The 14,752-nt window shown below is 39.7% G+C and overlaps 3 protein-coding genes and 4 non-coding genes across 10 annotated transcripts; 5 read left to right on the top strand and 2 right to left on the bottom strand.

Annotated features, from left to right (window-relative positions):
- Window positions 1–51: 51 nt before the first annotated feature.
- Window positions 52–6,110, top strand: cdip1 (cell death-inducing p53 target 1). 4 transcript variants are annotated; one of them, XM_061750141.1, is made up of 5 exons: window positions 1,016–1,116; window positions 2,212–2,373; window positions 2,473–2,625; window positions 3,855–4,134; window positions 4,871–6,110. In XM_061750141.1, the coding sequence occupies exons 2-5, from the start codon at window positions 2,298–2,300 to the stop codon at window positions 4,980–4,982; spliced, it is 621 nt and encodes a 206-aa protein (XP_061606125.1). In that variant the 5' UTR covers window positions 1,016–1,116; window positions 2,212–2,297; the 3' UTR covers window positions 4,983–6,110. The 4 variants fall into 4 exon arrangements, with proteins under 4 accessions (XP_061606123.1, XP_061606125.1, XP_061606122.1 ...); XM_061750139.1 differs by lacking the exon at window positions 1,016–1,116 and adding an exon at window positions 52–171 and having other exon boundaries at window positions 2,212–2,625; XM_061750138.1 differs by having other exon boundaries at window positions 2,212–2,625.
- On the bottom strand, window positions 6,075–7,150 carry polr3k (polymerase (RNA) III (DNA directed) polypeptide K). Its single transcript, XM_061750143.1, has 3 exons — window positions 6,864–7,150; window positions 6,693–6,780; window positions 6,075–6,497 (listed from the first exon to the last, which is right to left on the bottom strand). The coding sequence occupies exons 1-3, from the start codon at window positions 6,972–6,974 to the stop codon at window positions 6,370–6,372; spliced, it is 327 nt and encodes a 108-aa protein (XP_061606127.1). The 5' UTR covers window positions 6,975–7,150; the 3' UTR covers window positions 6,075–6,369.
- A 348-nt stretch (window positions 7,151–7,498) lies between these two features.
- rps11 (ribosomal protein S11) lies at window positions 7,499–10,118 on the top strand. Its single transcript, XM_061750142.1, has 5 exons — window positions 7,499–7,590; window positions 8,040–8,180; window positions 8,372–8,447; window positions 9,591–9,720; window positions 9,941–10,118. Exons 1-5 carry the CDS (start codon window positions 7,576–7,578, stop codon window positions 10,062–10,064), a joined length of 486 nt encoding a protein of 161 aa, XP_061606126.1. The 5' UTR covers window positions 7,499–7,575; the 3' UTR covers window positions 10,065–10,118.
- On the top strand, window positions 8,221–8,306 carry LOC133466671 (small nucleolar RNA SNORD35). The gene has a single exon (XR_009785003.1). It is a non-coding gene; the product is annotated as a small nucleolar RNA SNORD35 (small nucleolar RNA).
- On the top strand, window positions 9,444–9,527 carry LOC133466669 (small nucleolar RNA SNORD35). The gene has a single exon (XR_009785001.1). It is a non-coding gene; the product is annotated as a small nucleolar RNA SNORD35 (small nucleolar RNA).
- On the top strand, window positions 9,778–9,857 carry LOC133466670 (small nucleolar RNA SNORD35). The gene has a single exon (XR_009785002.1). It is a non-coding gene; the product is annotated as a small nucleolar RNA SNORD35 (small nucleolar RNA).
- Window positions 10,119–11,008: 890 nt separating the features above from the next.
- Window positions 11,009–11,080, bottom strand: trnae-cuc (transfer RNA glutamic acid (anticodon CUC)). Its single transcript has one exon. It is a non-coding gene; the product is annotated as a tRNA-Glu (tRNA).
- Window positions 11,081–14,752: the final 3,672 nt, after the last annotated feature.

Genomic DNA, 14,752 nt, shown 5'->3' with positions numbered 1-14,752 from the left:
AGGTCAGGCGGGGAAGTGTCTGTTGATTTTGTTTTTAAACATATTCATATAATTCGATAATAACGGCAAGGACGCTTGTATTTTTTCAAGGCATATTAAGCAATTGGAGTAAAATCCAATGGGGTATATCCCAAAATGCAAATTATGAAATTTCATCTGGGACGCATAACGGTAGAGACTTTTTGGCATCACACACACACACACACACTCAGTAACAATTGTCGCTTCGCAGGAATCCCCAGCATGCCGAGCGGCTTTGTAAATAGTTAAAGTGTTGTATAAATGCTCTATTCTTGTTGGTTAGTGTTGGATATCCCTTAATGGACTTTGTGTGTTCGTTTCCCCACTTCTTCTCGTTATTTGTTTACTGTTGTTTGTTATTTTTCACCAGGTGTGCCAGCGCATCACGACCTATTACCCTCCTTATTTATTTTTTTTGCATTTTGAAGTAACTGTCAATAATTCAAAATGCACATATCAGTAAAATGAATTTAGTTTATAATGAAATTCAGTGGGGTATGTCTTTCAAATCAAAGTACATGAAAATGAACCACATACGTGTACATGCAGTGTACGTGTACATGCAGTGTACAAGACACTGCATGTATTATGAGAGCATATTTATATTCAAATTCATCCATGATATGGTCCGATTATTAGAAATATTTTTGTATGGGGTTGAGCATGCTGCTCCCGAACGGAAACCGCAATAATAAAAGCACTAAATTAATCAGTAGTGCAGTATGACAGTAATAACAGTACTACTAGTATTGTGTGCTGTTGGCTCCAGTGTAATTAACGCCCATCTCGCATTTACTGTGAAACCAAAAGTCAATTTTGTATTTATTTTATTTTTGTTTACTGTTTATGACCCCGTAAAGCGATTGTTTAAGTTGGTTTCTGGGGATGAAACTGTTCAATTTTATCGTTGAATGTAGCAGAAACAAAATAATAATTATAATAATAATAATAAAAATAATTAATAATCATTAATAATCATTGTAATTTGTAAATTGTAATAATCTTGCGATTTTACGACTTCGTGTGTAAATATCCGGTTTAGCGGACGTCGGATGTCGTCATAACGTCAAACGCAAAGCTGCCTTTCCGCAAGAGGTAATAGCTGTCAGGCTCTCCATGACAATATTATATTTTAATTACTGTAAGATATTGTTGACTGTGTTTTTTGCGCTGCTATCTCCGATGTTTCTCTTGGTGAGCAGCTCGAATGGCGACGCGGCTAACGTTAGCACAACAAGCTACACTCGGCTGAGCAAAACACAACCGTGCGGCCATTAAGGGAATGTTAAGTTAATTGTTGGCAGCTACACTGAAGTAAATATGTAAAAACGATGGTCTCTCGCTGATAGTCTTGAGTCGAGTCTGAAGCGATTCTCTCTTGTCAGCTGTCAACTAGTTTAGCATAACTAGCTGTAGTATAATACGTCACTAATAATATCGGAGCCCATAACTTGCACTGTTTTCGATTTATTATTATTATTATTATTGTTTTGTTAAACAATTTCCCCTCTTGTGTGGATTACGTCAAGGAAGTATTCAGGGGGTGCTTGTGCTTGGAAGCTTTGAGCAGGATAATCTCGAGGATTTAAATAAAACATCATCTTGCTTACCTGCTAGCCGTGTACGTAAAATGGAAAAAATATATGTATATATATGTGTGTGTATGTGTGTATATGTGTATATACGAATATATATATATATATATATATATATATATATATGTGTTTATATATGTGTATATATATATATGTATCTGTGTGTATATATGCATATATATATACACACACATATATACTCTCTACATGATGCGTTCACTGTGGGCACGATGCAGGAGTGGGGGTCGGAGTTGTTGTTGGCAGCCAGACCAGACAGACCAGTTCCGTAGCTCCTCAATGAGAGCAGACTTTGAACTTCGTAAAAGTAGTTTTGCCTTTGTCAAGCAGAAACCTACGACTGTATCTGCGTCAGAGCGGACTTGGTGCGTGAGAGTTAACTGCTGCGATAAACCCGTATTTTAAGTAGGACTCCTGATATCGTGTTGTTTCATTCGCGAACATTTCGTTCAAAAGAACAAATCTTTTCAGTCAATGTAATGAACTCAACTGTCCCTATTTCAATAACAGCAAACACCTCCTTCACCTCTTTGAGCAAGTTTACAACTCAAACTGTGTGTGCTTTGTGTTGCGGCAGCGTGAAAGAATACCAAAGAGTTCTCAGAAGAGCTCTGCGTCCGACACATTCCCTCCTCCCACCGGTGTCCAGTCTCTCAGGCCAGTATGTCCAGCGATCCTCCTCCGCCATACCCCGGAGGTCCTAGTGCTCCCCTCATCGAGGAGAAAAATGGACAAGCAGGTAAAAAAAAAAAAAAAAAAAGAAGTGTTCGCCCAGGGTTAACTGTGTGTCTTCAGCGCAGAATGTTGCTTTATTTTTCCACTGGCTTCTGTGAAACAGGCCCTGTAAGGACAGGGCCCCCGCAGGGTCAACCTCTACCTCCAGACTACGGCCCACCCCCGTATGAAGGCCCACACCCGGGCTTCCTCCCTCCACACGTCCCCGGAGATGGGCCCATGCCCATGCCAATGCATATGCCCCCGCCACCCCAAGGTGACACACAATGTCTGAAGTACATCCTGTTTCCTCATATAGTGGCTATTGTAGGGGATTCCAAAGGAGACTATATACTCCCTCTTTTACCTTTTTGTTTCAGGTATCATTCGTACAGATGTGAGGCCATCAGCATTTGAGAGTTTGGGCTTTGCAGTTTTTGTAAGCACGCCATTCCTTTCCCTGTGGCCCATCAATTGATATTGCGTTTCAAAATTGCTGCCTGGCAAGAAATTTTACTGTCCCCGACTGCAGTTCGGCTACAGTTTGAGAAGCGTTATGGCCGTCTTACGCCTACTTAACGTAATTACACTATCCATGGCAGGTTTCTCAAAGCAGGATCTGTTCTTGACAAACCAAGGAGCAGAAGGCCTGCTACAATCACCACTGATGAAAAAAAATGGCGTTTGCGTAATATCAGGGAGATGAGGAGGGCTACACTACAACACAGCGTCCATAGAAGCTCAATTTAGCGTGAATTGTACCACACATTGGAGCAGCGTGACTGCCATAAATCTTGTCAAACTGGCACTGGACTGCAGCTGGGGAGAGAAAAAGTTTTTTTCCAGGGCGGCAATTTTGCAATGCTCCTCAAATGTCAATCGGCATGATAGGCTTATACAAAACTGCAATGCGCTAAACTGTCAAATGCTGAAGGCCTCCCGTCTGTCCTGCAAATACCTGCAACAAAATAGAAAAACAGGAAGCGTACAGTGACTTGTGGGACACCCTGTATGTTTTTTTTGGGGGCGGGGTCAGTGTCAAAACGTTTTGCAAATTCTGCTCTGTTATTCTGCCATTTCTCTCTGTAAGTGGCCAGCTTTACAGATGCCATGTCTGTTCTGCAGGATGTGTATGTGTATGTTGTGGTAATGACATCTGCAGTGGCACATGGTGGTATCGGTCATTGTAAAGGTGATTACATCTTCAAATAGTCGGTGTCCATTTGAGGTGCGGAAGTTATTTATTAACGAGTAATTGGGGAATGGCCTAAATTTCACTTATTATAGGTGAAATGCTTTTTTAATAATAATCTTAAATTTAAAAATACTGAATAATTATTAGAATTATACACAACGTGTTTGTCCTGTTCAATAAAGGACTGAAAGTTCATCGCGACTCCTTTTTCTTTTAGTTTACTCGAGCAGCGCCATATCTGAAGCTTTTAATTTATTGTAAACTAGTTTAGTTAGTCATGCATTTTGTTTTTTTGCTTATTTTTGCTGAAGGTGGCGCTTACCCGCCACACGGCCACTTCCCGCACCCCATGCCCGGCTACATAGGCCCCGGCGGTCCCAGCCCCTTCGTGCACATGGGGGGCCACACGGCGACCACCGTCATGGCCCCGCCGGGCGCCGCCACTACAGTGACGGTGCTGCAAGGCGAGATGTTCCAGACGTCGCCGGTGCAGACTGTTTGTCCGCACTGCCAGCAGGCAATCGTCACGCGCATCTCCCATGACGTGGGCCTCATGAACACCCTCTTCTGTCTCTTCTGCTTCTTCGTGGGGTGAGTTGATCGCAGAAGCGGCACCACTTGCTCTTTTCACTTTACAGGTGCATCTCACTTAATTAAAATATCGTGGAAAAGTTCATTTAGTTCAATACATAAAGTGAAACTCAATATAACAGGTGCCGCTCAATAAATTAGAATACTGTAGATTTCATTGTATTTTAGAATTGCAATTCCAAAAGTGAAAGTCATGTCAATTCGTTCAGCACGAGAAAATGCTTTTCAAAAGGCCAATTTCAACCTCATTTCCATATTAAAATCTTTTTGACAGTTTCTTTTGTAACATTCGAATTTCTTGGCGATGGTGAAATGTGTTTTTGTGAGATGTCAGCTAAAATCATCAAAATAAAAACACAATCATAATATAGTTTCCTCTGTGTAGTGAATCTATATGTGAATTTTTAAATTGAACTACAAAAATACATTACGTTTTCTAGTTCTAATTTATTGAGATACACCTGTGTTATTACTTGACATTCAAATGATTTAGCAACGTGACAATATTTTCCAAAAATGACAGTGTGTCAAAATGCATTGTGGTTGCAATGTCCACTTGGCAATATGGGCAGTAGAATAGGTAGAATACTTTTGTAATCAATTGTTTTTATGTGACTTTTATGGATTTTAGAGGCGTTTGAAGTGCTCATTCTGTTTTGTTGTTTTGAAAATTTGAAAAAAGATGGCAGCCACTTGTCACGTTGCTAATTTAAATGTCACCTGCTCTTCATTTCAGGTGCGATCTGGGCTGCTGCTTGATTCCCTGTCTGATCGACGACCTGAAGGATGTGACGCACAGCTGCCCTTACTGCAAGGGCTACATCTACACATACAAACGTATATGCTAACCACCACTGACGCCCGCTCGCAGTGCCACGCTTTTTTTCTTTCTCCCCCGTCTCAGCCATTACATTTACAACTTTTTGACCTCTTAATTTGTCTTTTTGAAACCAGTTAAGTATGTCGTAGATATCCTTCACCGCATAGGTTCTTGCAGAAGTTCAACGGGCAGCATTTTTTCTCCTCTCCTATTTTGTCGGGAAAGTGAAGGCTTGTCACGATGTTACGTGTGTAAGTGAAGAAGTCATTTGTAGGGTAAGGCTGTGAAACTGGTCACTTTATTTGAACTGATCTGTAAATATGGCATGAAGCAAGCTGGCTTTAGTCTTTATTTCCTGTCCTATTTATCTAGAGTATTTTAAGGTTTGTTTTAACGTCCATCTTGAAGACTGTGAACATTTGTGTCTGTCACTTTGACTTCTTTTCCGATCCCTTCTTGAATGTGAATATTCCCATCTTGATGTGTGCATTTGCTTTTTTTGCTTTTTAAGAGTCATTTTCATTTTTAATCTGCCGGGCTTCTTGCAGTATGCACAATGACAGTTGAGCTGTTTTCCTGTTCATGATGTACTTTAAGAAAAAAGACATTTGCACTTTAGAGATAAATTACCCTCCTCGCAAAAACCTAGTCATTAAAGTTGAGGCTTCTTCCGGCTTTGATCTCAATGAATCCCTCCATAGGTGCACTTAAGTTGAAGTTAACTGTTACCGGTGTGAAAATCTGATCTCACCAAGATTGTATCGTTACCTGTACTGTCGGCCGAATGTTTTGCCGCCTGAGCGAGCGAGTCGTTTTTGACAGACGAGAGAATGTTGGAGAACAAGTTATGTTACCGTCACGCTCATTCGAATATGATGCTCAAAAAGCATGTTAAAAATAGGAAATAGGCTGCCATAATGTGATTATAGCCTAGCCACAGAGTTGCATAGTAATGATGTATTCAGATTTGAAACAATTCTTCATCGACAGCATGCCCCCATGAGTAGCTCACTACTTTGCAGATAATGCGCATTTAAATAAAAAATGTGAAATAACGCCATGACTAAATGTGCATTTGAGTTGCATTTTTGTTCCCAGGCTTGCAAAACTGTGCAACTAATTAAAAAAAATAAATAAAAAATGTTTTATTACAAAGTACTGTATGCCATTATGGTGGTAAATTTGCCAGTCTGCATTGCTCTCTCCATGTTTGTAATATGTATAACGACGTAAATCAGACTTGTTTGAAGGTTGTATATAGCTACTATTTTATCAAAAATTAAGTACATCACTGAAAATTTGTCATTTGGAGAAATTATTTACATATACATATGCTTATCAAGTACTGAGCAGCTGGGATCACATTTGAAGACAAAACAAAAGATTATTTTCACAATGTGTGTGAATGAAATCCGTTAATCTCTCCATCTGTGTCCACATTGGGCATTGCAGCATTTGTAGAAAGTGGTCATGGGTTCGTCGGCGGATCGGGTCTGAATCTGCATGAAATATGCCCGAGGATGCTCACACTTTGGACAGGTTTCTATACAAAAACAAAACAACAGGGCGACATGACATTGTCATTGCAGTTCCTGTCATTTTCTTGTATTTGTTGAATGTTGTCTGTTAGTGCTCTCTAGCTTCTTTAATTTATACAGTATTTGTATTGTGAAGGTACAAAGTGGATTCTGACCACATGGGATTATTATTGAAGTACGTATTTGTCATGTCAACTCACCAGCAGTGGAATCCACATTTTCCCAAGCAGCAGCTCCACCCAAAACATCATCCACTTCCTTTAACTTGGGATACTTTCTATAGTTTACCTGGAAACCGTAAAACGTGTCAGAATTCATTCAAAAACAATCATAGTTGAACGTATCGTGTATACTAAGCGTGTTCGACCCACCTTTCTCGTGACGTTATGAACATAGGGACAAGTGTTACACGCAAACCTCAAGCACTTCTGTCCCTCTTCGACGATCAAAACATTCCCGCAGGTCGGACAAAAAAGAAGCATACTAGCGAAGACTACGCGCTACTAACAGCTAAATGTCAAAGAGAAAAACGCGATATGGGTGTAATATCCTGCCCCAAAATACAAACAAAACACGCCAGCTTCGGTTACTGTATTCCAGAATCAAAACATGTAACGTGACAAGGCGTTGCTCTTTTTAGAGGCCGCTCAGAAACAAGGGTTCGGAACCATTTGAAAAAGCATTTCACAAAAGCTGACAGCGAAAAATAAATCCACAAAATTGTATGCAGCAACATTAAAATGCATTGTTGCGTTGCTTAAATTAGTAGTGGTAGTAGTATCTATTTATTTAAGATTGTTTGAATTTATTCTTAGTTCTATTAGCTTTAAAATAAACTTTATTTTAAAAGCATATTACATATTACGTGAACACTAGTTACACACATTACAAGTGAGCTGTAACAGTACAATAAAATTATAGCAAATACACTGATCACTATCTATTTACGATGTCTTAAATAAAAAAATACAAAAACAATCATTTAAAGAAAAATGATGCTGGGCCGTGCGTCATTTCCGGTATATATGTGACTTCCGTTCGCGGCGTGCAAGCTCCGATCTCTTTACAACTCGGCTAGCCAAGATGGCGGATGCACAAGTACGTACAAGTAAACGGCCTGGACGTTTTAAACGACATATATACGATTTAACAAAAACACAGGCCACATTTTACGTCATATAAGTCCTCAAGAGGTTCTTATAGTCCGCGTAGGTTGTTTTTTTGAAGGGGTTGTGGGTGTTTAAGATGAGGAATTTGTTGTAGCTCAGCGCACCCTCGTGTGACGCTAAAGTAGCCGACGGAATGCTAACGCGGTTAGCTTCGCCGCCAGCTTGTCTCATCTTTCCCTAGCTCATCTTCATATTTTATTTAGCTATTATCTGCGATCACTTTTATCACCAAGCATTAAAGTTGATGTCGTTTGGCGTTAATGATATTGATGAACCTTTTATAAGGCAATTTAGCGAAGCAGATTACAGTGCAGTCACGTTGCCGAGTATGAATGCAAGTGTTCCGTATTCACGTTTTATTCCATTTTCCTTGTGCAGACCGAGAGGGCTTATCAGAAGCAGCCTACCATCTTCCAGAACAAGAAGCGTGTTCTGGTCGCAGAAGGCGGCAAGGAGAGCAAAGAAAAGCTACCCCGTTACCACAAAAGTGTCGGGCTGGGCTTCAAAACCCCAAGAGAGGTACATATAGGGATTTGTTTCCCCCCCCCTTTATTGAAGCTGTGCGTGATGTTTTTCTCACGATGGTCTTCCAAGCCTGCAGGGTTCTGACGACAACGCCTTTTTTGGCAAAGCTGATGCAGCTAACTGATACATAAATGATGTATTCCACTGACAAACTGTTATTAAAATGATTGTTTTCCTCTCTGTAGGCTATTGAAGGCACTTACATTGACAAGAAATGCCCATTCACTGGAAACGTCTCCATCCGTGGCCGCATCCTCTCTGGTCAGTTGAATGGAAGACATTTAAACTTGTACAGTGATGCCTTGACTTGCGAGTTTAATTTGTTCCGTGACCATGCCTGTAATGTAAATTACTTATTACGTATTTCAAATCAGCGTTAATGTATCCAATTCCATTAATCTGTTCCAGCCAACCCAAAAAATTCTAACGTGTTTTAAATGCACTCTAGCTAGTTGTGCTAAGACTTTGTAGTAGAAAGAGTGAAAGTTTTTGCGTCCTGATTTTGTGGTTTAATTCAAACACAATGTCCTGCTCCTACAGTAACAGAATTAAATTGAATGTAAAGAATTTGTTTTAGCGTCCTGATTTAATGCTTAAATTCAACGAACATTGTGCTTCTCCTTCTGGTGTGTTCCTTGGTCACCAGTGAACAGCAATACATAAATACATGCATACATGAGGATTATAGTTATAACAATTATGTAGATTCTCGTTAAACTGTTGCGTCGTGATTTAAATTAAATTTTTAATTCAGTTGACATTTTGGTGTTCGATCTGTTTCCCTTGCCCACCAGGGGGCAGTAAAATACTGGTTTGATGAAACAATGACTGTCGCAGCTAAACTGCAGTAATAGAAGTAATATGTCTGAATATTTTCATATACTCTCTGTGGTAAGTGCAGTTTGGTAAAATATCAGTTTGAACGTTTGCAACTGCCTCTATTGATGCTAGTTAGCCTGTCTATGATGTTTCACATTGTTGGCATTAAGCTAGTATACTTGTAAAAAGGTTGTGGCTTAGTTAAATACGACGTGGAATTCTTTGTCAAGTTTTACAGTTCAACTGGTAATGGCAATAAACAGCTTGGAGCAAGCACACTTGTGCTTTTTTTTTTTTTTTTTTTTCCTTCAACACAACTGTTGCGTGTGCTGTCACAGTTTGCTGATGCTGTCGACTTGTATGTCAAATTTATACTCTCAACACAAAACTCACAAGTCAAGGCAGCACTGTATTACAAGTTTTGAGGTGTTGCTACCCTTCAAATGATGTTTATCTCACGATGGTCTTCCAAGCCTGTCGGGCCCTGACGACGATGCCAGACGGCAAAGCTGATGTGGTGTTGTGACGGCGTTTGGTTTCCTGCACTTTGAGCCGCTGTCTTAACTTTGCGTGCATGTTGTGCAGGGGTGGTGACCAAAATGAAGATGCAGAGGACCATCGTCATCAGACGCGACTACCTGCATTACATCCGCAAGTACAACCGCTTTGAGAAGAGGCACAAGAACCTATCTGTACATCTGTCGCCATGTTTCAGGTAGCGCCCACCGTTATTAACTGAAACGCTTGCATTAGCCCAACATTTACCCCTGCCTGCAAGTGATGTTTTTCTCACGATGGTCTTCCAAGTTAAACTCTGACGACATCGCCTTATGGCAATGCTGATGCAGCCTTACGTCTATAGCACAATTAAATGAATGTATGTTTTTTGTTTTTTTTTGCTAAATGTTTGGGTTCTCCTCCCACACCCCACGCAGGGACGTGTCGGTCGGAGACATCGTGACTGTTGGAGAGTGCCGACCGCTCAGCAAGACGGTGAGGTTCAACGTCCTCAAGGTGACAAAGGCGGCTGGAGCCAAGAAGCAGTTTCAGAAGTTTTAGGAACACCAGGAGAAACAAGTCACCCTCAAATAAACAAACTGTTGTTTAAATCAACTTTGTTTTTCTGTTTTCGATTGAGTTGCGCGACTTGTACCACCCTACCACTGTGCCAAGATAAGTGGCACTACAATAATACACTTGGTTACAACACAATGTAATGAAAGATGTTTCGAAAGCTATATCAAAGGTTAATGTTCATTTAATGTTCTGCTAGTTTGTAGTAGTGAGAGCTTACTAAAAGTTAAATATTTTGGACATCTGAGGCATAAATGTAAACTATTTGCATTTGCTCTTGAGATGTACAGTACTGTATATCATACAACTTGAAAGTTTGGAATATTAAGAGGTGGGTAGTAACCTGCTGCATTTACTCAACATTTTGGATAAATTGTACGTATGAGAGTAGTTTGAATGAACCGTACTTTTCACTATATGAATGTGAAGACTCAATGCTTTTACTCTTGTTACAATGCTCTACATACTGCTCGGTACTCCAACTCCCTAATCAGCTGGCAGATGGTAGTCACATGAACCCTTGTGGGCTAATCAAAGTGGCTCATTTTAGGGAAGAAAAAACAGCCTCCAGAGTGCTTACTTTACAGATTGAAAAAACAAGTTTTGTCATGCCTTTCTTATATTGTGATTGCCCAAATGTGAATTTTTCAGCCCACTTCTAACTTGAGAAAACCTGGTGATTTGCAGATCTCTCTCTCTCTCAATGTTGTTGGAATAGCAGATATTTCCTCTCTGGTTAGGTATCGTACACATAAGGGAGATGGAGGAAGTGAGGTTACTAGTACTGGTACTGTACTGTATTGTTAATGTCTTAGCACTCTCAAGCTGCTGTGTGTAACGTGTTCGTGTTTCTTGTCTTGAGGGTGTAAAACACAGGTAGTGCGCAAAATTATATTTATAGGGTTAAATGTTTCAACATTAAAAAGAAGTTCCCTGACCGGGAATCGAACCCGGGCCGCGGCGGTGAGAGCGCCGAATCCTAACCACTAGACCATCAGGGATGTCAGGAATTTCCGTATTCATATTTCTTAAGAAAATGTACTATCTCAGCCCGGGACTGCCACACGGGGGTAGTAGAGCACCGTTTTAAATTCAGCTCAAGTTTTTTTTTTTTTTTTTTTTTGCCAATAGTTTTTGTCTTTTCTTGCTCAATTTAGATAAGATGTAGGGGTGACTGCGTTTAAGAAGATTATAACGCTCAGTTCTGTTCAGAAGTAAGTTAATAGGTTGGTTGCTTTATTTATATACATGAGAGGGTTATAATAATAGAAACATCTCAATTTCAATGCACGCCACTGAAAACTTAAACTACAGTAATAAACATACAGCTCTGGAAAAAAGAGAGAAAAAGACAACTTTTTTTGTATTTTTGACCATTTTCAGTTTTCCGCAAATACATCTAAACTCAACTTTATTCATATAATGCTACATGTAAAAATATAAGAATTAAACCATCAGTTCAGCTTTCACGAGATCTTCAAGATGCAGGTCAGCATTGTTAATGCGTCACTTGTGCGCTTTTGTTGTCTTTTTAATGAGTGTGTGTTGTGTTGTGGTGACGGCACACTGCCTGTGACGGCGTGACCTCCTTCCGATTGTACACACTGACTCAAAAGCGTGCTGGGGCTCAGTAGAGTGTGCTGAAGATAAGCACATGCAAATGCATCAATAGGCAAAACGTGTCATTTGCATGTGCTGGACACCATGGCACATTTGCTGTATGGGAATCAGGCGAGAATTCAAATAACAAGCCTCAGGCCTTCTCTCCACTCAAGGTTTAATGCCGCTTAGTGGACTACACTGAAGATCGAGCCCTGGCAAGTGATGGAGCATTGTAGAAAACACATTAATATTCCGTTTGGATTGCTTTTTTTACTGGTCTGTAGAATAACAACACAAAGAAGAATCAGCAAAGCATCAAGACATCTAGCACCTACACACTCATGAACCGGTGTTACATAAACAACAGTATTCAGTAGTTTAATTATTCAACACAAACAAACCACTTTCGCTTGAGGCTCATCAATAGTGTTAGTTAGCATGCAAGTCTACCTAGCACACAAGCACAAACTGATGTGATGTCATACGCGAGGAAACAAATATGCGCACTAGCATTACAAGTACAGTATACATTTCTTAACTCACCCTGTGGCATTTACAGATTGTAATAAATAATAATGTGAGGCAATATAGGCCCATTGTAATGGGTAAGAAGACTACTGAATGAGCTCATTCACTGCCATGCACATTTATATTCGTCAATTAGAATCTAACCATTAACTGCCACTGACGTATTCATATATGTGAAGTAAGTTTTTCAGCAAGAGGGTCTTGCCTAGCTTGTTTGTGAAACTCAGGTTTGTAAGCTTCTGTAAGGACTAACAGACCCCTGTAGATGGCAGCATTGCAAAACTTTGAATTTGAGATCAGCACAGCTTTTGAGTAGGAGATAAAGATTAGGCGGTGAATCTTGGCTCATCAATTTGATTATTATTATTATGAGTCACAAAAGCAAAAAAATATTAGTGTCAAAGTCGCTGTTCTGCTTGACATTTTTTTCTTTTTTTACAAAAACGCTTTCTGGTCAGAAACTGCTGGTTTTGGTGACACCAACCCATGCTCTAATGCTGATTACTAAAGAATGAAAAAAGCTAGAAACTTTTTTTTTGGTGAAAGAAGAGTCTACGCTTTCATTTGGTAGATTTGTTGCTTGTGTTGTCACAGAACACAATACTCTGTGGGTCTTGACAGATAAGTCAAAATGCTCTAACAAGCTGAAAATAACAAACTTTCACTTTCACTTCAACTGTTCCCTCACAAAAGGTGCATTATAGGACCGCCCACAAAACAGGACGTTGCAAACAACACCACAATTGCACAAGAATACGCCAAAGTAATAATTTTTTTTTACTTTGACCTGAACACATAAACAACAAATAGGCAGGTTTTTAGCAAATAATTGAAGATAGGTGGGGGGGGGGGGGGGGGGGGGGGGATCCACAAATAGACAAATTTGCCAATATGCGGAAGTTCACTGTTTATGCTAATGATGCGTAGAAAAAGTTGTTAAGCTCAGCTATGTGAACGCTTGTCATGGTCGTTTCCCCATCTTACAAGACAATATTGACTTGAAGTGTAATGTTTTGGCAACATACTTTTGCACTCGGGGGTTTGCCTGGCGCTGTTAGACAGCGCTGGAGGTTGGCAGGTCTCTAACCAACAGACCACTCAGCAGGCCGCATGAACACGTCCTCCCACTGAGTGTTTGCTGGGTGGCAAAGGTCTGATTGCCCCCCTAAAAATGTTTTAATAAATGCAAGCCAGCATTGTTGAAACTCTGTTTGTTTGCATAGCTGCAGCTTAGGTGTGTGTTTTCTTGAACGCGTTTCTCAGAAAGTCAACACAAGCTCGCCGCCTTTGTAGCATTACATTACACAGTATTTAAAAAAAATATAAATAATATTTACTGAATATAATGGACAAAATGTAAGTATTGGGTTTTCATTGTTCATGGTGCAAAACAGGCATGACGATTATTTGTAGTATTATGAATAATAATGTTGTAATAATAATTATAGAAATCAATCCATTCATTTTCCACTGCTCATTCTGTTCAAGGTCACAATAATAAAAAAGACAAGAAAAAATAAAATTAATTACACAAAAAAATATATTTATAAAAACATTTAAATCTATAAAAAAACATGCATCCTCCATTTTCTACCGCTTGTCACATAATAAATAAACAAATAACTGAATAAATAAATACATAATACATACATAAATAAATCATGACAGTATATAAATACAAAACAAAAATAAAGACATACAAATAAATATTCCATGACGTGTCTACTCCTTATCATGCTCAAGGTCACAAAAAATAAATAAAAATTAATAATTAAAACAATCAAAATAATTGATTCTTGAAAAAAAGGAGTCATGACAAAAATAAAAATAAGAATAAAAGTAAAATAAAAAATAAAAATAAAAAAGTGAAGATGGAAAAAAATCCATCCATTCAGCCATGTTTTACTGCTTATCCTGTTTAGGGTCACAAAAAAAAAAACAAACAAACAAAAACTAAAAACATGAACAAACAACAATTTGAAAAATAAAGACACATCCCTATATTCTCATTTACCGGAGCACAATCCAATGGTGGTCCCATTCACAATATTAAATAGATACCTCCCTGACAGTGTCAATCAAAATTTATCATAATAATCCTGGAAAAGGCGCAATTCAGATGTCCTGAGATTGTGCAGGTGTACCTAATGTTGCGGCTATTTTAACAGACCAACATTCCATTAGGTAGCCGACGTGCTGTCAATCAATCAGTGTCATGCGGCATGTTAGCAGTCCCGCTAACTGGAGCAATGCAAAGCGGTGAGCCCACGCGCGAGCACTATCAAAACACAGGCCTTCTGTCGGGCTAGCAGGGGTCGGGGCTCGGGTCATCGAGGTGGTGAGTGGGGTCGTAACCCCTGCTCGTCATCCCCACCGTCAGGGCAGCCTCGGCAGCAGCTGAACAGATGGAGGCCGTGACACGAAGCCCCCTGGCGTTCAGTCGGCTGCTCAATGTGACCCGTTGCTGATTTTACCAATTTTCACATAAAAGCAATGATTGTGTTTGACGTCAGTGCGCATTGCTTTAGGGATCTTTGGATAAT

Source organism: Phyllopteryx taeniolatus, chromosome 16 (assembly GCF_024500385.1).
Source record: "Phyllopteryx taeniolatus isolate TA_2022b chromosome 16, UOR_Ptae_1.2, whole genome shotgun sequence".
NCBI lineage: Eukaryota > Metazoa > Chordata > Actinopteri > Syngnathiformes > Syngnathidae > Phyllopteryx > Phyllopteryx taeniolatus.
Note: the sequence above shows the minus strand (reverse complement) of the source record. Positions and strands in the feature narration are given on the sequence as shown.